The sequence below is a fragment of the Petromyzon marinus genome, chromosome 1, assembly GCF_048934315.1.
Source record: "Petromyzon marinus isolate PM22_M1 ecotype Great Lakes invasive population chromosome 1, UKy_Petmar_22M1.pri1.0, whole genome shotgun sequence".
NCBI lineage: Eukaryota > Metazoa > Chordata > Hyperoartia > Petromyzontiformes > Petromyzontidae > Petromyzon > Petromyzon marinus.
In genome coordinates this window covers 35,152,731-35,174,871 of record NC_133667.1, presented here as the reverse complement: position 1 = coordinate 35,174,871, position 22,141 = coordinate 35,152,731, and the positions used below count along the sequence as shown (strand labels likewise).

Genomic DNA, 22,141 nt, shown 5'->3' with positions numbered 1-22,141 from the left:
CTGTTAAAGCTATACGGGGGATCTTTGCCTTTATTTGCGATGTTTCGGGGTGCAGCAATGTGGAGACGGAGGGAGGGTGCAGAGGGAGGGAGGCGGCGGTCGTGCGGTTTTTTTTGTTGCGAGTGGAATTGTTCTTAATGGTGTTGAAATCTCGTTTGAGCTTTTTAATTTCCCCGAATAAATCTGGCGAGCGTTTTATTTTACTCCTGATGCCATGGGGGATGGTGGGGGTGGGAAATCCTCGCGAGCGATTTTTAAATTGTTCGTAAACTTCAAATTCCAACAAATACGGCAATGATCCTATTTGTAACAGCAATTCATCATAGTTTATGGTGTCATAAGTTTTATTGGTTTTCCAAAGAGCTTTATTTGACAAGACTTGGTGCCAAGTGCACGGGAGCACACGCACACGCGCGGGGTAAAATTAATTAGCGAGACTGGTGCGTGGGTATGCGCGTGGACTCTGCCATAATGCGATTGAAAGTAGTGGAGGTTACAGAAAGGCTCGAACATTTGTTGGTGGAAAGTGTGGACTGCATTCTCTCCAAAACTCAAAGGAGGACCAGCAGGTGCGACGATCGCTGAACAACAAACGCCTGTGTTCCACCGCACAACTGAACCATGCCGGGGTCATGCCGAGCCGTGCCGGCCTGCTGCAACGAGCGTTTGACGTCTGCATCTCACACAAGTGACACGGACGTTATATTACAATTTATTTTTGCTATTTTTTTTAACTTTACCAGGTAAGGCCCACTGAGCTATATAGCTCATTTTTCAGAAGCGACCTGGCTATCACAAATGATAGCTCAACGAAGCGGGCTTATGATCACGCGGACATTTATAGCAGCCACATACCCTATACGCATGTTGATTCTAAATATGGAGGGAAAAAAATCAGAGGACTCGGAGAAAAATCCACATGACCACGGGAAGGAAGAGATTGCAAACTCTAAATACACAGCAAGCGTCAGGGTCGGGAACGAACCCACGACCTCTAGTATATCAGGCGAGACCGATGACATCTTGCCACGTGGCGCCCACGGTGATTAACAACACCCCTGGTCCTGGCAGTGGGCGTATCGCGCTCCAGCTTGGCAAGGAAGATAGCTGGAGGAAATAAAAACAGCGCCTACACCGGTGAGGGCTCCACGCTGCCTCGGCTCGGCTCGGATGTGCCGGTGGAAACGATGGGCATGGAATGTGTCGGGGAGCCGGCTGGGCGAGCCACACGACTTACCTCCGTCGTCGTGGTGAGTGTAGTACTGGTTCACGTAGTTATTCATGTCGTCCACCGTCGACACTCCTGAGTAGATACAGAGGGAGAAGAGAGCGCGAGTTACATGACGGGATGGGGACTGGCAGTAAACAAGCGCTTTAATTATTACCGGAGAGCACCTTTTGTTTGCGAGTGAAATTTGAGGGCGGCAGTCAGTGGCGAGCGCAGAGAGAGTGCTGGAGCCCCCAACCTCACGCCCACCCCGCCCCCCGCTCGCCGATTCGAGATGAGGGTGAAGTAATTAAAAAACAAGGTGCCAACAAAACAGGCAATTATTATTATTTGATTTAAATTGTACTCATCGTTTTGCAATGTTGAGAGACGCCTCCGAGCAAGTTTCTAATTTCGGCACTCTCGCGGCGTGGAATGCATCTTTTTTGTAACGAGAATACTGGGTCGCAGAGCGAGGCAATCGAAATGCGTTGCCCGGGCAACGGGGCGCGCCACCACCGTTTGTCGTCCTCCTTCTCATCGTCCTCGTCGTGCTCCTGGCGTGGCGCGACTTCGCCAATGGCTTTGGACACCGATACGAAGCCGGAATGAACGCGCGCGCGCGTGTGCCATGCCTGCGTGAGCGTGTGGTGGCTACTACAACTTGCAATTTAGCATCCCCCCCACCCCTCCGCTACCAACGCCACCTCCCACGCACCCTCAATTGTCTTTTGTTGAAATTCTGCCGTAAATTAGGGCATCGACAAAGCGGCGACCGGTCTTCACTGACGCGACGCCCCCACCGCCCTTGCCCCGCGTCGCTCGCGCTGGCAACGCCGGCGCGCGCGACGCCCATCACGTCTCGGAAGCTAAGCAGCAAAACCAGAGCCTGGACAGCGCGTAAAGTAATGTAAAAGTTTTTAAAAAGTAAAAAAAAGAACAGGCGGCAACGGGACTACGTGGGGTCAGCAGGGCGGAGGCGAGTGCACTTGTACGTCAACGTCGAATGCGCTGCCGCCGACACCGACCGGCGGCAGCGATCGGCGCCGTGGGAGAATTCGGCGAATGACCCCCACCCCCGATGATCATCGCACCGGCGCTGGAGGAAGCCCTCATCCAGCGGAGGATTTGCTTTACAAAAGGGCTGCACACGTGCGCGTCAAGGTAGCCATGGTTTACTCAGCGGGGCAGGTGACGGGGGCGCGTGAGCGAGCGAGGGAGCGGGCTCCGTCCGGCGAACAAAATAAAAGTAAATGCATACTATAAGATAAGATAATGATGTTCGCTTGCAAGGACGTCCGGGTGCCCCCTTCTCCCCCCCCCCCCCCGGACCACGCTTGGGCCCAACATCTCCCCCACCATGCCCCCCCCTCCGCCTCATGCCACCAGCCCCGCACACGGATGCCGTCACCCATCGCCAACTATCAAGGTGGGGCGGCCATCGCCAACAGAAGCTCACAGGGGGCCTCTCTGTGAGCTTCTGTTGGCCCGTACCCACGAGCCTCTCGCCACCCCTCCCCGCATGGAGATGACTGCAGGCAGGAGGATTTCAACTTCCTCCGTCTGAGCTGCCGTAAATTCTTCACCAGAACGGCAGTGCCACCGCCCCCACACACAGATGCGCGTCAGCTCGCCCCCACACCCACTCACGCACCCACACACACACCAACCCATGCACACACCCACCCACGCACACCAACTCACACACACACCCACCCCCACACCCACGCACACACCCACCCACGCACACACCCACCCACGCACACCAACTCACACACCCAACCACGCACACACCCACGCACACCCCCACCCACGCACAGCAACTCACACACACACCTAACCACGCACACACCCACTCATGCACCCACACACACACAGCAAACGCACACACACCCACCCACACACACCCACAACCGCCATAACAACAACAACCGCCATTCGACCACTAAGTGGCGGTGACATCACCACGGCGCTTGTGCCAGGCCATGTGCACCTTGAGGCCACGTCAAGTGTCGAACGCCCGCAGGAGGTCACGGGGCAGACCCAAGTGCCACGGGTCGACTGATGAAGATAACTGAGATGACTGGCTGATGCACCACCTCTGCCCCCTACTGTGCCAACCTGCTGTGCTTTAGCCACCCGGCACTCCGCTCGTTGTTGTGAGCGTCGCTCCTCCGCCCTCCGTTGTTGTTGGAGGGCGACTGCCTCCAACTGCCCAGTAGCGTCCTTCATGAGCCTCCTCCACAGAGGCCGATCTTGACAACGCTGGTACCAGTCAACGGCAAGTCCACTCAGCTCCACGTCCTCCTGTACCACATCACTCCAGCTCTTCTCTAGCCTGTGCCGCGCCCGTTTAGCCCCCTCGATCCGGCCGAACAAAAGCTGTTTCGGCATGGGGTGGCTGGGCATGCGGGCTACATGACCCAGCCAATGCAGCCTTGCCTGCCGGAGAAGCTCACCGATGGGACCTTGCCCAGATCTTTCAAGGATTTGTGAGCTCCTCACACAATCCAGCCTGGTTCAACCCAGGATGGATCGTAGGCAGGCTAGCCTAAATGTTTCTAACCGGCGAAGATGTTCCATTAGGGGGGTCCACGTTTCACAAGCGTAGAGAAGGGAGGGAATGACCGTGGCCGAGAAGACCTGAAGCTTAGTGCGAAGCGACAGACCAGGTAGCTTCCACACAGCGTTACGCAACCGATGAAAAGATATTGCCGCTCGACTGATTCGGAGTGAGACCTCTGCTGTTAAACTGGAGCCGGTCATAAGCACACTGTCCAGGTATGGGAAACTCTCCACTCTCTCAACAACTGCCCCATCACCGATTGGGAGTTGTGGGGGTGGAGTGTCCGATGGTACAAAATACCAAGGCAGCTGCTTAGTTTTGGTGGGGCTGATGGTAAGGCCCCATCTCTTAGTGGCACGCTCCAGTCTCAGCAGCAGCGTCTCCAACTCCTCCTCTGAATGAGCAGCTATTACCAAATCATCGGCATACATAACGTGGTTGAGCAATAGGGAGCCATTCCTTGACCACACCCGGGCATCGATCAGCCTCCCATTTTATCTGTACCAAATGGAGATTCCCCCGGTACAGCTATTGAAGGCTTTACGAACTAAATGGTCAAAATAGATGTTAAATAATGTGGGAGCCAGAGGACATCCCTGTCTCACCCCAAGGTGTACAGGGAATGGCTCTGACTCCCGGCCACGTAATTTTACCCGGGCCGGCTCACCATCATGAAGGTCCTTAATGATCGTTAGCAGAGGGTCAGGGACTCCAAAAGCACGAAGAACAACCCAGAGCCCAGGCATACTGATGGTATCATCGGCCTTGACCAGGTCAATAAACCAGAGATGTAGGTCTTGCTGGAATTCCCTACACCTCTGCTGTAGCAGACGGACAGAAAATATGGCATCTGTGCAGGACCGCCCTTTCTTGAAACCGCATTGGGGCTCCGCAAGCCTCTCCTCAGCGTGCCTGGCAAGGCGATGTTGAATAATCCTTGCCAGGACCTTTCCCGGCACACTGAGGAGTGAAATGCCCCTGTAGTTGTTACAGTCTGTGCGGTCCCCCTTCTTAAAGAGGGGGACCAGCAGGGCATCCTTCCAATCCTGTGGAACCCGTCCAGTGGTCCAGACTGTCGTTATGATGTCATATAGGGCAGTCTGTGCACAAACGCCACCCTCCCTCAGCATTTCGCTTGGGAGATCATCTCTGCCCGGTGCCTTTCCTGGTCTCAGACTCCGGATCGCCTTCAGTACATCCTCAACAGATGGCACCTCAGCCAGCCACTCACAGGGGGTCACTTCCTCCACACACACACACCCACTTACACACACACCCACCCACGCACACACCCACCAACACCCACTCCCACACACCCACCCACGCACACACCCACCCACACACACACACCCAACCACGCACACACCCACCCACGCACACCAACTCACACACACCCACGCACACACCCACCCACACCCACCCACGCACACACCCACCCACGCACACATCCACCCACACCCACCCACGCACACCAACTCACACACACCCATGCACACACCCACCCACACCCACCCACGCACACACCCACCCACACCCACCCACGCACACCAACTCACACACACCCACGCACACACCCACCCACACACACACCCAACCACGCACACACACACCCACGCACACCAACTCACACCCACCCACGCACACACCCACCCACGCACACACCCACCCACACCCACCCACGCACACCAACCCACGCACACCCACCCACACACACACCCACCCACACACACACCCAACCACGTACACACCCACCCACGCACACCAACTCACACACACCCACGCACACACCCACCCACACCCACCCACCCACGCACACCAACTCACGCACCCACCCACACCCACCCACGCACACACCCACCCACGCACACACCCACCCACGCACACACCCACCCACGCACACACCCACCCACACCCACCCACGCACACCAACTCACGCACACCCACGCACGCACCCGCATGCACCCCCCCCCCCTCGCCACCGACCTTTGCGGCGAAGCGAGCGCTGGCGCCGCATGTCGAGGATGCCCTCATCCTCGTCCTCGTCGTCCGCCTCGGAGCCGGGCGCCATGGTGACGGCGTCGGCCAGGTGAGTGGGTGTCGACTTGCCCTCCCCCGACTCGGCACCCGCCAGGCTCTCCTGCCGCGCCAGGTGTGCTCGCAGCTGCCGGATCTCAAACTGTGGTGGTGGTGGGGAGTGGGGGGGGGGGGTCAGGTGGGCACCACGGTTGCGAGATGTTAACTACCGGTCCGGGTATGCAGGAGATCGTGGGTTCGATCCCGAACCTGACGACGCCTGTATATTTGGCAGTTGGCGTCTGCTCCCCGTGCTCGCATGGATTTTTCTCCGGGGACTTTCGGTTTTTCGCTCCACATTTAGAGACGTGCGTTCGTAGCTTTTTTGCTGTTGCAAATGTCCACGTGACGAGCCACTTGGTTGAGCTATCATTTGTGGCCAGGTCGCTGCTGTAAAAGAGCTACGTAGCGCAGTGGGACTTGCCTGGTAAAATAAAAAATATACATATTTACATATTTTTTTTATAGGTGGCAATGTGTTTTTGGCGTTTCAGGCCTTGTTCGGAATTTAATAGCTGATGGGTGCTGTGCTGGTGTAGGAATTGAACTTGTGTGACTCCACTTGAAGCAATACACGCACACATACACGCGCACACTCGTACCAAGACACGTGCACACACCTACCTGCACTCACATGCAAACGAACACACTAATACCCCGTAAAGCCTGTAACAGACTGCTCGGTCAAACGCTGTTAGCGAGCACCTATGAAGGCCGGCACAACACACGGGGGGGGGGGGGGGAGCGGGTGGCCAGCACCGCGCCCGGCCGCCTTTGTCTCCCAAGTGGCGATATTTTGCATAATCGCACCAGGTACTCATTTGATAATCGTCACTGCTGTTGGCGATGAGCGGGAATCCAACTCGGCTCACCTGGTTCTTTGGGCAGCGCGCTAACCGCTACGCACACCCACACGCTACACACACAATCACAACAACAACAACAATGTACAGGTGAGACCAAAACAGGGCAAACGTCGCTAAGCAAGTATGACGCTGCTGTTTGGTGCATTGCTATTCAATTACCCTAACTCGTTATTATTATTGAATTGGTACAGTGCGATGCACCACACACACGGACAGTAAGGCAAAGGGGTGCGGTGAGGGTAAACCCAATTTTTTTTTTATAATTTCATATCGCGTGCCTCTTTACAGGCATCTGTAACAACCACGCATTAAGGTGTTTGAATGTCACGCGCATCCCGTCTTGAGCATCTCAACCCGTTGGGTGTTCGTGGGGCAGCGGGCACAGCCGCTCGGGGTGTCGGACACTTGCACACATGTCTAAATGTGACTAAGAGACACCCACGCATGTCTAGATGTGACTAAGAGACACCCACGCATGTCTAGATGTGGCTGAGAGACACCCACGCATGTCTAGATGTGACTAAGAGACACCCACACATGTCTAGATGTGACTAAGAGACACCCATGCATGTATAAATGTGACTAAGAGACACCCATGCATGTATAGATGTGACTAAGAGACACCCACGCATGTCTAGATCTGACTAAGAGACACCCACAAGATGTCTAGCTGTGACTAAGAGGCACCCACGCATGTCTAGATGTGACTAAGAGACACCCATGCATGTATAAATTTGACTAAGAGACACCCATGCATGTATAGATGTGACTAAGAGACACCCACGCATGTCTAGATGTGACTAAGAGACACCCACAAGATGTCTAGCTGTGACTAAGAGGCACCCACGCATGTCTAGATGTGACTAAGAGACACCCACACATGTCTAGATGTGACTAAGAGACACCCATGCATGTATAAATGTGACTAAGAGACACCCATGCATGTATAGATGTGACTAAGAGACACCCACGCATGTTCAGATGTGACTAAGAGACACCCACGCATGTCTAGATGTGGCTAAGAGACACCCACGCATGTCTAGATGTGACGAAGAGACACCCACGCATGTCTAGATGTGACTAAGAGACACCCACGCATGTCTAGATGTGACTAAGAGACACCCACGCATGTCTAGATGTGACTAAGAGACACCCACGCATGTCCAGATGTGACTAAGAGACACCCACGCATGTCTAGATGTGACTAAGAGACACCCACGCATGTCTAGATGTGACTAAGAGACACCCATGCATGTCTAGATGTGATTAAGAGACACCCACGCATGTCTAGATGTGACTAAGAGACACCCACGCATGTCTATATGTGACTAAGAGACACCCACGCATGTCCAGATGTGACTAAGAGACACCCACGCATGTCTAGATGTGACTAAGAGACACCCACGCATGTTCAGATGTGACTAAGAGACACCCACGCATGTTTAGATGTGACTAAGAGACACCCACGCATGTATAGATGTGAATAAGATTCACCCATGCATGTCTAGATGTGACTAAGAGACACCCACGCATGTCTAGATGTGACTAAGAGACACCCACGCATGTCTAGATGTGACTAAGAGACACCCACGCATGTCTAGATGTGACTAAGAGACACCCACGCATGTCTAGATGTGACTAAGAGACACCCACGCATGTCTAGATGTGACTAAGAGACACTCACGCATGTATAGATGTGACTAAGAGACACCCACGCATGTCTAGATGTGGCTAAGAGACACCCACGCATGTCTAGATGTGACTAAGAGACACCCACGCATGTCTAGATGTGACTAAGAGACACCCACGCATGTCTACATGTGACTAAGAGACACCCACGCATGTCTAGGTGTGGCTAAGAGACACATGTCAGGGTGGGGAGTGAGGTCAAGTCAGCCTATCATATCTCCAAGGTGGATACAATGGGTCCCACCTCGTGCGGAAGTCAACAGCGGTTGTGCCATGGATGGAACTTCTCGCCAACACCGTCGGAATGTGCAATCTTCACCGCTGGCTCAGGGAGACGTGAATGGGAGATCGAGCTAACGTGGAGAACCTACAATGAACAATCATTGAAGGCCGACCACTCTGACCGTACGTACGGCGGCTTCATCACTTTTGTATAAATGCATTATATAGCTTCATCACTTTTATATAAATACATTTTTTTATATATATACCTCGTAAATGTTATTGCCTAGCCCCATTAAAATAGAATTATACACTTTACAAACTTTTTAACAGTGTGATGCCGTAAAAATATCTTCTTTAACAAGTGCTTCTTGCCACCAAGTCCCATGAACTTCTAAACCAGGTAAACATATCGTAAAGCGGGCACCACGAATAAGACTCGAGGGACGGTGAGACGGCACGGCGTCGGTGCAAGGAATGAAACGAGGCCCCTCTCCGTTAAATTCACATATCATCGATCTCACTCCAGTTATAATATTTAGACCTCACCGAATCCAGCCCCCCCCCCCCCCCTGTGCTGTTGCTACCGCCTGCACACACACTCTCACACACACTCTCACACACACATTCGTACACAAACTTTAGACAAAAACAAAGATCCCCCATATAGCCTTAACAGACTTTAGGGGAAAGTGCTGTTAGCGAGCACCTATGAAGGCCGGAACGGTACACGAGGGGGTGGATGGCCAGCACCACGCCCGACCGCGTTTGTCTCCCTAGTGGCAATGTTTACACACCGCACCAGGTACTTATTTGAGGCTCAGTCGACCTTGGGGAGGCCCAGGACCGATTCAGACAATCGTCACTGGTGTTGGCCGTGAGCGGGAATCGAACCCGGGTCGCCAGGTTCATAGCGCAGCGTAGCGCTAACCCCTACACTATCGCTCCCACACACACACGTGCATACACACACGGACATGTACACACACACACATACACACACACACGCACACACACACACGTACACACACACGTACACACACACACTCAGACACACACACACTCAGATAAACACATTCACACACTCACACACACATTCACACACTCACATTCACACACACATTCACACACTCACACATTCACTCACACACACATTCACACACTCTCACACACACACACTCAGACACACACTCACACACTCAGACACACACATTCACACACACACACCGAGGCCGTGTCGGCAGTCGTGTGGAAACGGCGGATGAAAATGAAAAAAAATACTTTCCCATCATGATCGCTGGCCAACGAATACTGCCGCCGAGGTGAACCGCGTGCAATATCCGCGCGTCGTTTCTCTCCTTTCCCTACCCTTCTGTGGGCGTCGTCACGGGGCTACGTAACCATCCGCACCTCTCGCAGAGGAGTGCAACCCTTTGTGCTCGAGAAGGGCGCAGGGACGCGGATATCGCATCACTACCTTCGAGATCCATTCACGTGAACGATGATCCCACGCAGTGATGGGTGCGGCGGCACTACTTTCCCACACCCCGTCCGTTAATATGGATATTCTTCAGCTCAGGATATATGCGTCGAATTTCGTGGGTAAAAAAAAACAATCAAGTCTAAATGCAATGGCACCTTGAGATGCCCGTGTAACTCAGTCTTCCGCGATAGATCACAACGACGTGGAGACACCTTAATGCAGCAGTGGATAGAGCAATGGCTGCTGCTACTGATAACAAAAAAACACCCACACTCTACCGAGTGTGCACAGGCCCCCTCCCGTTTGAAGGTGAAAGTCTCCTTCACTCAGGCTCCTCCATAAGCCCAAGGGCGGTGGGGGTGAGGGGGGTTCCCCTGGCGCACTCGAGAAAAGCATTCGTGCCAACCTCACACCCCCCCCCCCCCAGGCTCCCCTTTCCCCCTTCTCCCCATGTGCGGAGTGTTCCCGGTTGGCGAGGCAGCACGCCACGTGATCCCAAACGCGTGTCGCAGTGGTGGCTGGGAGATGTTAACTACCTCGCCTGGTATACAGGAGATCGTGGGTTCGATCCCGACCCTGACGCCTGCTGCTGCTGCTGCTGTATATTTGGAGTTTGCGGTGTCTCTCTCTCTCCCCGTGGTCGCGTGGATTCTTCTCCGGGTCCTCCGGTTTTGCCCTCCACATTTAGAATCCACAACGTGCGTTTCGGGCATTTGGCTGCTACACATTTCCACGCGACAAGCCACTTCGTTGACCTATCATTTGTGATGGCCAGGTCGGTTCTGAAGAACAGCTATACACAGCTCAGTGGGGCCTTACCTGCTAAAATAAAAAGAAGAACATTGTAAAACAAAAATCGTTTAAATAGTTTCTCCGTAGCTAAGCACAGCAGCCCCAGTCACGGGCGGTGCCAAACCAGAAAACCCGTCGAGCAGCGCCAGTAGTGGTGGGTGGTGGCAGACTCAGCCGAGCTCCAGCGCACGGGGGAGGGGGCGCGGGAGGTGTTGAGGGTTAGAGGTGGGGAGGAGTGGGATGGGAGTGCGTGATGCAAAACAAACAAAGACAAAGGCCTCCAGGATAGCCTTAACAGACTGTTTGGGGCAAGTGCTGTTAGCGAGTAGCACCTATGAAGGCCGGCTTAACACACGAGAGGGTGGGTGGCCAGCGCAACGCCCGGCCGCCTTTGTTTCCCCAGTGACGATGTTTACACACCGCGCGCACGCACACACACACACGTGTGGCTGTACACGTGTTAGCTGTGCCGGCCTTCATAGGTGCGCACGGCCAGGCATGGTGTTCGCCACCAATCCCCTCGTGTGTGGTGGTGCTAGCGCCTTTACAGCTGCTCACTCACAGCACTTGCCCCAACAGGCTGTTAAGGCATGTGAATGGTGGTGTTGTGATGAGTTCACCGAGTCACGAAGCACGGAGGCCTGGGCAAAGACGTCTCGACCACGGCCACCGTCAGTGGCGAGTGATATCAGCACCGGTCCTCGGGTTGACCCAGCATTAAACGAGGACCGTACCGTGTGTGTTGGTGCACAGCAGAAGACGACCATGGCCGGGCTTGGTGCTGGCAACCCCCAACCGAGCGTCGAGCGGGCGAGCGGTGGTCGGGGCTGCGGAGTCGACTGGGTGAGCGGTGGTGAGCCGTGTGGCGATTGACGGTGAACTCAAAGTTCCCTAGGGGCACATCTTTTACGTTAGACGTCAACAGATCCCGGCCCAGCGCGGCCCGGCTAGTTGGGCTGATTTGAGAAATCGCGTAGCCCTCGGCACCCCAGCACATCTCTCTCCTGATGTTTATATCTGCGCATTCAGAGTCCACTTGAAAATTTCGCCTCGTTCCTTCCCTTTAGTCTCTTCTCTCTCTCTCTGCCCCCCCCCCACCAACCCCACCGCCAAATCCCCCAACGTACTTGAAGGCCGCTGCATCACACAGGTCGGCACAAAGTCGGTTCATCTTCACTCCATACATAATGCATAACCCGACTTCAATACGACCTCATGCCTATCACTTAACATCTCCGGTATTTATATAAATATTACAGAGTAAACAACCCGCTTTCTCTCTCTTGCGTGTTGATGTGAATCGAGAAGCGGGCGCAAAACCGGTGTCCACGTTGGATGTCCAGCTGCTTTCTGGCTCCAGGGGACGAGTGTCTGCCATGGAGAGAACACTGCCAAGAGCAGTAGACTCACACACACACACCTCCATAGACTCACATTGAGTTCCACAGACTCGCATGGAGACCCATAGACTCGCATGGAGACCCATAGACTCACACAGCGACCCATCGACGACTTGGAATGTGTTGCACCATTTGTGGCGCTGCATAACAATCGCGTTAGGCCGATTCTTTGACTTTCCATTTGTGGAGTAGGTGATGGCACCTGCCGTGGCCAGGCAACTGACAAAAGGGCAAACGCGGCTTACGAAATGTATTTATTATTTGCTCACCATGCCCATGGAAAACGTGATAAAAAAAACCTTTCGTGAAAAAAATGGGAAACCGGTTAGAAAGCGAAGTTTTATCCAAAATAGAACAGAATTATAACGCTCAGCTCCGTAATTCCTTATTAATCGCCATCACAACCTGGCGCTGCTGCATTTAAAAAAAAATCCACTGCTCTGACCGCTTTTCCCATTCCTGGCTGATCCCCATTAAGCCACCATTATCACCGGAACTCTCTCTCTCTCGCTCTACGTTGTTGTCGCTGTTGTTGCTGTTGCACAAAACACCGCCAGCGAACATTTCCGCCGCCCAGGTAGTACGACGGGGGGCTCCGCGTCATCGCTGGCCAGAGGAGAAGAACCTGCGGGACGTCCCCTCGCAGTGCGGACACGGGCACCGAATCCGCGCCAATACGGTCGCATCGACACCAAGCGGAACGTTCGTCAACCGCCCCGGTCAGCCCGGGGCGCCACCTGCGGTGCGCTCCTGCACGGGAGAGTCAATCGCAGGGAGCGGCGCCACCGCGCGCGCGCGCACGTGTGCACGCGACGAGCATCGCCTCCACGTCGGGGTGGAACTCAACTCCGTGGAATGGTGGAATGGTAGCCCGGTAGTGGGTAAGTCCGGTGGAGTGGTAGCCCAGCGGAGTGGTTGCAAAGTCGAATCGTAGCCGCGCGGAATTGCAGCCGTGTTTGGCGGCAGTCCAGCAGTGCCAGCACAGCGCCTGCCCCGGCACGCATCCCAGCCGCTCACGGCCGGCCGGCCGGCACGAGGCGGTGCCGTTTGAACAGCGTGAAACGCACGCAGCACAGCGTCGGGGACGGACGGCTTTCAGAGCGGTGAGGGTGGGGAGGTGGGTTGGGGAGGGGGGGGGGGTGTTGAGGGGCGGGGGGAAGCGGGGGAGTGTGGGCGGCAGCGAGCAGGGATCGGATGAAGGAATCGGCGCTGAGCGGAATGTTAAATCTGGCCGGATGATCGAGGGTGGAAGGAGTCCGCGACGCGGTTACGGTGGCGGACGAGACCTTGATTAGGTGACCAATCAGCTGGGGTCGGCCTCGTTCGTCAGGCACACGACGCTGCGGACGACGCGTGTTATATAATAATGATGATGACGATGCAGGCTTGATTGCTCAATAGGGTCGGTGCAAGAAGGGGGAAATTTCTATATAAGAGACGCGGGCTTTGCATTGCGGAGTTTTGCGCAGGTCTCGTATGACGGTAAAAATAAAATAGATATTTTTTTACGAATTTCTCACCGCTCCAAATCCTGCCGGGCAATCTATGCAACACGACGCAAACTCTGGTAACGCAAAAAAAAAAAGGCGAAACACTTTTCTGAAAACGTTGTTTTGAAATAAAAGAAAGGAAACAACTTATATTATTGTCCAGAAATATGCACGCCACCTCGGGAACAAATGTCACGTGAGAGGGATCTTTTGGTGGACGTTTTGCTCGCTCCTCACGCCGACCGCGAGACCACTTTTTGGTTTTCCGCGTCGCTATTAAAGGGGCAGGAATAACAAAAAAAAAGCAGCAATTGGGAGAGCTTATTTACAAGCAATCATAAACCTCACAGGGGCAGACGGAGAGGCTCTCTCGGAATTAGGGGGAATTAATTGCACAATTACGGCACACATCCCCGGTTGCCTGGGAGGACGATTTTCCCGCAGAAAAGCTCTCGCCCCTGCGTGCGCAAGTTGAGTCCACGCACACAATGCCAGGCAGCGAACGTGGCCTTCATAAATAATGCATCTTTTCACTGCAGTGCGAGCTATTTTAAGAGCTCCATTTGGCAAAAAAAATAGTCTCCCCCCCCCCGCCACCACCATTCTCCTGAGCCGATGCTTTCACCGGAGGCTCAACCACTCTCGGCTCGGCACACACGACGACGATGAGCAGGAGGAGGATGAGGACGACGACGATGACGGGGAGGACGACGATGGCTATCGACCCTCCGAGACGCATGGAAATGCCGATGCGGAGCTGCCGAGCGGTGAAAATTAAATTCGAGGCGCAAACTGTGGGCATGCGCACGCGGACGCACGCCCTCGCGAGCGTCGTGACTCGCAGCCTTAATTATCCCGCTAAACAAACGCATATGTTCGCAGTTGCTTAACGTATGCATATATATCTTTTTTTCGGGTCTCAATCTGTGCTCTGAAGGTTTTGCTAGCCGGGGCCGGCACCAATTGGTTGAAGCGGGGGGGGGGGGGGGGTCTCGAAGGAGCGCCGGAGGTGGAAAGGGCGAGGAAGGAAGCGAACGACGCGACGAGGTTCCCCCAACAGCGGCGATCGGACTCGAGCCGTCGCGAGGAGGGGCATGACAAAGGTCTGGGTCGAAGCGTCAGATGTGAGGTTGGGGTCAAGGCTGGCCAGCTGTGGTGATGAGTCATTACCACAGCCGAACGAGCTGAGGCAAGGGGACAGTATGGAATCAGGTTTTTCACGCGGGATCTGCAAACAGTTCCTCCACGAAACACTTGTACGCATGTACACGCAGCAACAACAACAACACAACTGCCGGTGGTGCGCGGACCAGAGTTTGGGAATCTCCAGTGCAGCACTTTCTACTTTCTCATCTCCCCCTCTGCCCCGTTGCTGAATAAGACATTTTCACTTTTGGAGTTTGCAGCAGCAGCAGCACCAGCACCAGCAGCACCAGCACCAGCAGCACCAGCACCAGCAGCACCAGCACCAGCAGCACCAGCACCAGCAGCACCAGCACCAGCAGCACCAGCACCAGCAGCACCAGCAGCACCAGCAGCACCAGCAGCTCGCTGGCTGACGCACGCATGCACAGACGCACTCAACGACAAAGATTCCCCGTATAGCCTGAACAGACTGTTGGGGAAAGTGCTGTTTGGTAGCACCTATGAAAGCCGGAACGCCACTCGAGGGGGTGGGTGGCCAGCACCACGCCCGACCGCCTAGTGGCAATGTTTACACACCGCACCAGGTGCTCATTTGAGGCTGAGTCGACCTAGGGGAGGCCCGGGACCGGTTCAGATAATCGTCACTGGTGTTGGCCGTGAGCGGGAATCGAACCCGGGTCGCCAGGTTCATAGCGCAGCGCGCTAACCGCTACACTATCGCTCCCCACAAACACACACAGTGACACACAGACACAACAACAACCGCCATTCACCACTAAGTGGCGGTGACGTCACCACGATGCTTGACGCTACGACACGCACACACACACACGCACACACTAACACACACACACGCACTCACACACGCACGCACACATTAACACACTCACACGCGCACACACTCACACGCGCACACACTCACACACGCACACACTCACACACGCACACACACACTAACACACACACTAACACAAACACTAACACACATACACACATACACACACACGCACGCACACATCGTCCTGCGCCTCCGTCGTCGAGGAGCCGACACCGACCACCAGCGGTCGTCCACAACGAATTAGAAACTCCCACGAGCAACGTCGCCCCCCCACCCCCACTGACTCAACCCACCTGCAGGCCTCTACCACATGCACCTGGTGCCACGCAGGGACAGCTGCCACCAAAGGGGTCCGCCCCGCCCCCTCCAACCCCAGGCTTTAAAACAAAGCAACGACAGCTGGGCATTGCGACAGTTGAGATGAGATGTGTGACGCGAGGTGCTTAGAGATGCCGGGGCAATGCAGAAAGTGGCCTAGAAATGCAAATCCTAATCCTGAACTCCGGCTCGGATGACCCCCCACTGCCCCTACCCCCCCCTCCCCACCGCCCCTACCCACCGCCTCTACCCACCCATCGCCCCTACCCCCCACCGCCCCTACCCACCATCCCACCGCCCCTTCCCACCCACCGCATTCTTGGAAGCAATATTTGTTATGGAGCGTGACGGTTCACGTTATATCTCCTTTAATGTACAATTTAATTACTCGAGATTGAAATCTAAATCACGATATTGGATATAAATGCCAATAGTGGCGGTGGTAAGTGAGCGGTTTCTGTCAGTGGTGAGCGAGCGGAGCGGCCTCGCGGTTTGCGTCCGTGCTCAATGGTGCAGGGTGGGGAGCGAACCGGGGGGGGGGGGGGATGGAGGAGGGGGTCTCGGAGAAGACGAAGCTATCGATTGAACCGGGCAAACTCCCCTCCCCGCAGATCACGGCTGTGGTGTCCCGAGCGGCCGGCGATCCATATTAATCCCCGGTAAACAACGCGCGATCAACGCCTAATTACCAACATCCCTGCCGCCGCCAACGCAGCCGCCGCTGCCGCGTGTCATCAATTAACCTCTTGCTGGTGGCCGGCCCAGGCTGCAGTCACGTGGATATCCAGGCTGCAGTCACGTGGATATCCAGGCTACAGTCACGTGGATATCCAGGCTGCAGTCACGTGGATATCCAGGCTACAGTCACGTGGATATCCAGGCTGCAGTCACGTGGATATCCAGGCTACAGTCACGTGGATATCCAGGCTACAGTCACGTGGATATCCAGGCCACAGTCACGTGGATATCCAGGCCGCAGTCACGTGGATATCCAGGCTGCAGTCACGTGGATATCCAGGCTACAGTCACGTGGATATCCAGGCCACAGTCACGTGGATATCCAGGCTACAGTCACGTGGATATCCAGGCCACAGTCACGTGGATATCCAGGCTACAGTCACGTGGATATCCAGGCCACAGTCACGTGGATATCCAGGCTACAGTCACGTGGATATCCAGGCCACAGTCACGTGGATATCCAGGCTGCAGTCACGTGGATATCCAGGCTACAGTCACGTGGATATCCAGGCCACAGTCACGTGGATATCCAGGCTACAGTCACGTGGATATCCAGGCCACAGTCACGTGGATATCCAGGCTACAGTCACGTGGATATCCAGGCTACAGTCACGTGGATATCCAGGCTGCAGTCACGTGGATATCCAGGCTGCAGTCACGTGGATATCCAGGCTACAGTCACGTGGATATCCAGGCTGCAGTCACGTGGATATCCAGGCTACAGTCACGTGGATATCCAGGCTACAGTCACGTGGATATCCAGGCTGCAGTCACGTGGATATCCAGGCTGCAGTCACGTGGATATCCAGGCTGCAGTCACGTGGATATCCAGGCTACAGTCACGTGGATATCCAGGCCACAGTCACGTGGATATCCAGGCTACAGTCACGTGGATATCCAGGCCACAGTCACGTGGGTATCCAGGCTACAGTCACGTGGATATCCAGGCCACAGTCACGTGGATATCCAGGCTGCAGTCACGTGGATATCCAGGCTACAGTCACGTGGATATCCAGGCTACAGTCACGTGGATATCCAGGCTGCAGTCACGTGGATATCCAGGCTGCAGTCACGTGGATATCCAGGCTGCAGTCACGTGGATATCCAGGCTACAGTCACGTGGATATCCAGGCCACAGTCACGTGGATATCCAGGCTACAGTCACGTGGATATCCAGGCCACAGTCACGTGGGTATCCAGGCTACAGTCACGTGGATATCCAGGCCACAGTCACGTGGATATCCAGGCTGCAGTCACGTGGATATCCAGGCTACAGTCACGTGGATATCCAGGCTACAGTCACGTGGATATCCAGGCTACAGTCACGTGGATATCCAGGCTGCAGTCACGTGGATATCCAGGCTGCAGTCACGTGGATATCCAGGCTGCAGTCACGTGGATATCCAGGCTGCAGTCACGTGGATATCCAGGCTACAGTCACGTGGATATCCAGGCTACAGTCACGTGGATATCCAGGCCACAGTCACGTGGATATCCAGGCTACAGTCACGTGGATATCCAGGCCACAGTCACGTGGGTATCCAGGCTACAGTCACGTGGATATCCAGGCCACAGTCACGTGGATATCCAGGCTGCAGTCACGTGGATATCCAGGCTACAGTCACGTGGATATCCAGGCTACAGTCACGTGGATATCCAGGCTACAGTCACGTGGATATCCAGGCTGCAGTCACGTGGATATCCAGGCTGCAGTCACGTGGATATCCAGGCTACAGTCACGTGGATATCCAGGCCACAGTCACGTGGATATCCAGGCTACAGTCACGTGGATATCCAGGCCACAGTCACGTGGGTATCCAGGCTACAGTCACGTGGATATCCAGGCCACAGTCACGTGGATATCCAGGCTGCAGTCACGTGGATATCCAGGCTACAGTCACGTGGATATCCAGGCTACAGTCACGTGGATATCCGGCGCGGCCGTCGCCCGATTAGTCTGCGCTGTTCCAACAAACGACCGCAGGTGTGGCGGGGGGGGGGTAAGGAAGGGGGTAAGGAAGGCGGGGGGGTAAGGAAGGGGGTAAGAAAGGGGGGGTAAGGAAGGGGGGGGATAAGGAAGGGGGTGGGGGTAAGAAAGGGGAGGGGTAAGGAAGGGGGGGTAAGGAAGGGGGTGGGGGGTAAGGAAGGGGGGGGTGGGGGGTAAGGAAGGGGGGGGGTGGTAAGGAAGGGGGGGGGCGCAGGCTGCGTGCGTGTGAAATGTGCGGCGCACGACATTGGGGGAACGTGGCCGAGGACGCGGCGTCAAAATGCGACGCGGTTGGAAGCAGCGGTGCGGTTCTCTTAAATACAATCGCTGCCCCCCCCACCCCCACTATCCCTCCCCCTCCATCCTCCACCGCCTCGCTCTGCCGCCCCATCGCCACTGTCCACCCAGCAGTGGATATCGCCGCTCCGCTGCTGTGAGCCAGAGTCGATCGGCAGCTATTGCAGGCCCTTTTAGGTTTTACCCCTCGATCATAAACGGCGAGTTCGTTTGGCGAGGAGCCACAAAATGGGGCTGCGCTGAGGCAGGGGAGGGGATGCCAGCGTTGAGCAACGAGACGCCGGCATGAGGAGGAGCAGGAGGAGGAGCAGGAGCAGGAGGAGACGCAGGGGGTGACAAGCAGGAGGAGCAGGTGGATGAGGAGGAGCAGGAGGATGACGAGGAGCAGGAGGATGAGGAGGATGAGGAGAAGGAGGAGCAGGAGGAGCATGAGGATGAGGAGGAGCAGGTGGATGAGGAGGAGCAGGAAGATGAGGAGCAGGAGGATGAGGAGCAGGAGGATGAGGAGGATGAGGAGAAGGAGGAGCAGGAGGAGCAGGAGGATGAAGAGCAGGAGGATGAGGAGGAGGAGAAGGAGGAGCAGGAAGAGCAGGAGGATGAGGAGGAGCAGGGGGAGGAGCAGGAGGATGAGGAGAATGAGGAGGAGCAGGAGGGTGAGGAGGAGCAGGAGAATGAGGAGGAGCAGGGGGAGGAGCAGGAGGATGAGGAGCAGGATGATGAGGAGAATGAGGAGGAGCAGGAGGGTGAGGAGGATGAGGGGAATGAGGAGGAGAAGGAGAATGAGGAGGAGCAGGAGGATGAGGAGGAGCAGGAGGATGAGGAGAAGGAGGATGAGAAGGAGGATGAGGAGGAGCAGGAGGATGAGGAGGAGCAGGAGGATGAGGAGGAGCAGGACGATGAGAAGGAGGATGAGCAGGAGGATAAGGAGGAGCAGGAGGATGAGGAGAATGAGGATGAGGAGGATCAGGATGGTGAGGAGGAGCAGGAGGATGAGCAGGAGGGTGAGGAGGAGAAGCAGGAGGAGGTCCTAGGAGGAGGAGAAGCAGGAGGATGATGAGGAGCGGGAGGAGGTGGGCATTGCCAAATAAGTCCACGTGACAGCTAGCTGTGCGGTAATCAAGCCACCGAGATCCAGGATTCCCATATAGATGGAGGTGGGGGGGGGACTCCCTCGAGGAATTCCGCTTCCTCTGCAGGGGCAGGAGGCGGGGGAGGGATCCCCTGCGAGACGCAGCCTGGCTGCCGAGGCAAGCTCGCCGACGAAACCACGGAGGCTTCTCTCGTTCCTGCCTGGGATGACGATGAAAACGGTTTCCTCCACTTACTGACCCCGACGGAAGTGGGTCGTTCGCCGTTCAAAAAGCCGAGAGAGACGGAGAGAGACGTGCGATCTCGGTAGCAAACCCACGCTTTGTACGAGATGGGGGGCGGGGGGGGCGGGGGGGGGCGGGGGGCGGGGGGGCTAAATTTGTAATGATAATCCCATCCGCACGTAAACGTCTCCGTTGGGAAATAAGATAATTGGATTCCTTTAAGAACGACGCCACGTGCAGTCGTACATCAGCAACGTTTTAGCAAATGTCCACTGCTGCCTTGTTCCATTAACCCCGTTAAATGAGGGCCACCGCGTGTGTGCGCTGGGCTCGCGAGGCGCCCGATGAGATCAAGCGAGGTTTTTTTTTAATACTCTCTTTTCTCTCTCATCGCCAGAAGCGCACCCGAGGACCCCCCCCTCCCCTCCTAGAACACTCGGCCGGCTGCGATTGACAAGAGGAATTTGCGGCCACGCCTGGAGGTGTTACAGTTTTTGCTCCACTAACGAAGGCCCGGCGGGTGCCCGGGGTCAAGCGCGAAGGAGGCGGGCCGCCCGGGTGACGTTCGGCTCCGGACGAGGGGTGAAGTTTCCTCGCCCTGACCGCTTCGGTCGCGGCCAGGTGCGGGAGGCCTTTCGATCGCTGGAGCGGACGCGGATCGACCTTCGCACGCACAGCCGTTGCCGAATGCGTCCGGTTTAATCTGTTAGTTCAAAACTAGATTGTATTTTTTTTCCGGGCAAGGCCCCCGCACTGAGCTGTGTTTATCTTCTTTTACAGGAGCGGCCTGGCCCTCACAAATGACGGCACGACGAATTGGCGAATCATCGTGTGAAAAATGTACAGCAGCCACATACTCTGAACGCACCTCGACCACTAGGAGACAGAACACGCAAACTCCAAATATACAACAGGTGTCAGGGTCAGTTCGAAACCATGACCTCCTGCATGCTAGGCGAGGAAGTTAACATTTCGTCACCGCTGTTCCAAGCACTCGCACGCCGACAGCGATTTCGTCTTTCGGTTTCTGATCGCAGCACCCTGAGAAGAAACGGAGAAGCAGCCGAGAAGCGGAGAAGCTCTCGGATACTGCCCTGACAAGGTGCATTATGGGAATCGCTGTGACTGCTGCGTCCGCGGGTAGCTGCGTAAGAAAGAGTCCCGTCTGTCGGACCCTCCGATTGGTAAATTCGCGCAGCATGTGGGTTTCTTAGAGCCACTTGCAAAGTCCAGTTTGTGACTGCGGTGCGACATCTCAAACCGTGCAACATATCGTCAATGGCTGCCCAATGGGATAATTCAAACGGCGATCCGAACCAAACCCACGCAGCTACTCCTAGAGCAGTGGAACGGATATTAAATCTCGACGCAAATTTGTAATTTGTTGCAATCCCAAAAAAATGTCATATGAAAGAAGAACATTAAGAAGACAGCCACTTGCGATCGGCCTTCCGGGTTTGGGGCCACGTGCTGAGCATTTCTTCTCTCCAGATTTCGGCCACGCACCACCTGCGGGCGTCTTCGGAGGGTTGACGAGCTGAGACTGACGAGCTCGAAGGAGGTTGAAGATGACTTGCGCGAGTTGACAGGTCAAAGATTCATGAAAATAGCGCCAGTGGTGCGTGGAAGAAGCTTAAGATAAAGACTCAACGTGGAACAACCCTCAAGACCCCAGTCCTGATCGAGGAGACCGTTTTCGACAAAATCTTTGGCATT

The 22,141-nt window shown here is 55.3% G+C and overlaps 1 protein-coding gene across 4 annotated transcripts in view; it reads right to left on the bottom strand.

The window, feature by feature from the left end:
* TMEM266 (transmembrane protein 266) overlaps positions 1-22,141 on the bottom strand; it is a 255,880-nt gene that overhangs the window by 7,624 nt on the left and 226,115 nt on the right. For all 4 annotated transcript variants that reach the window (XM_032950713.2, XM_032950703.2, XM_032950732.2 and 1 more), the window contains 2 exons: positions 5,757-5,949; positions 1,238-1,303 (listed from right to left, as the gene is read on the bottom strand). In XM_032950713.2, the coding sequence (XP_032806604.2) occupies positions 1,238-1,303; positions 5,757-5,949 (259 nt within the window). The remainder of the gene's footprint in view (positions 1-1,237; positions 1,304-5,756; positions 5,950-22,141) is intronic.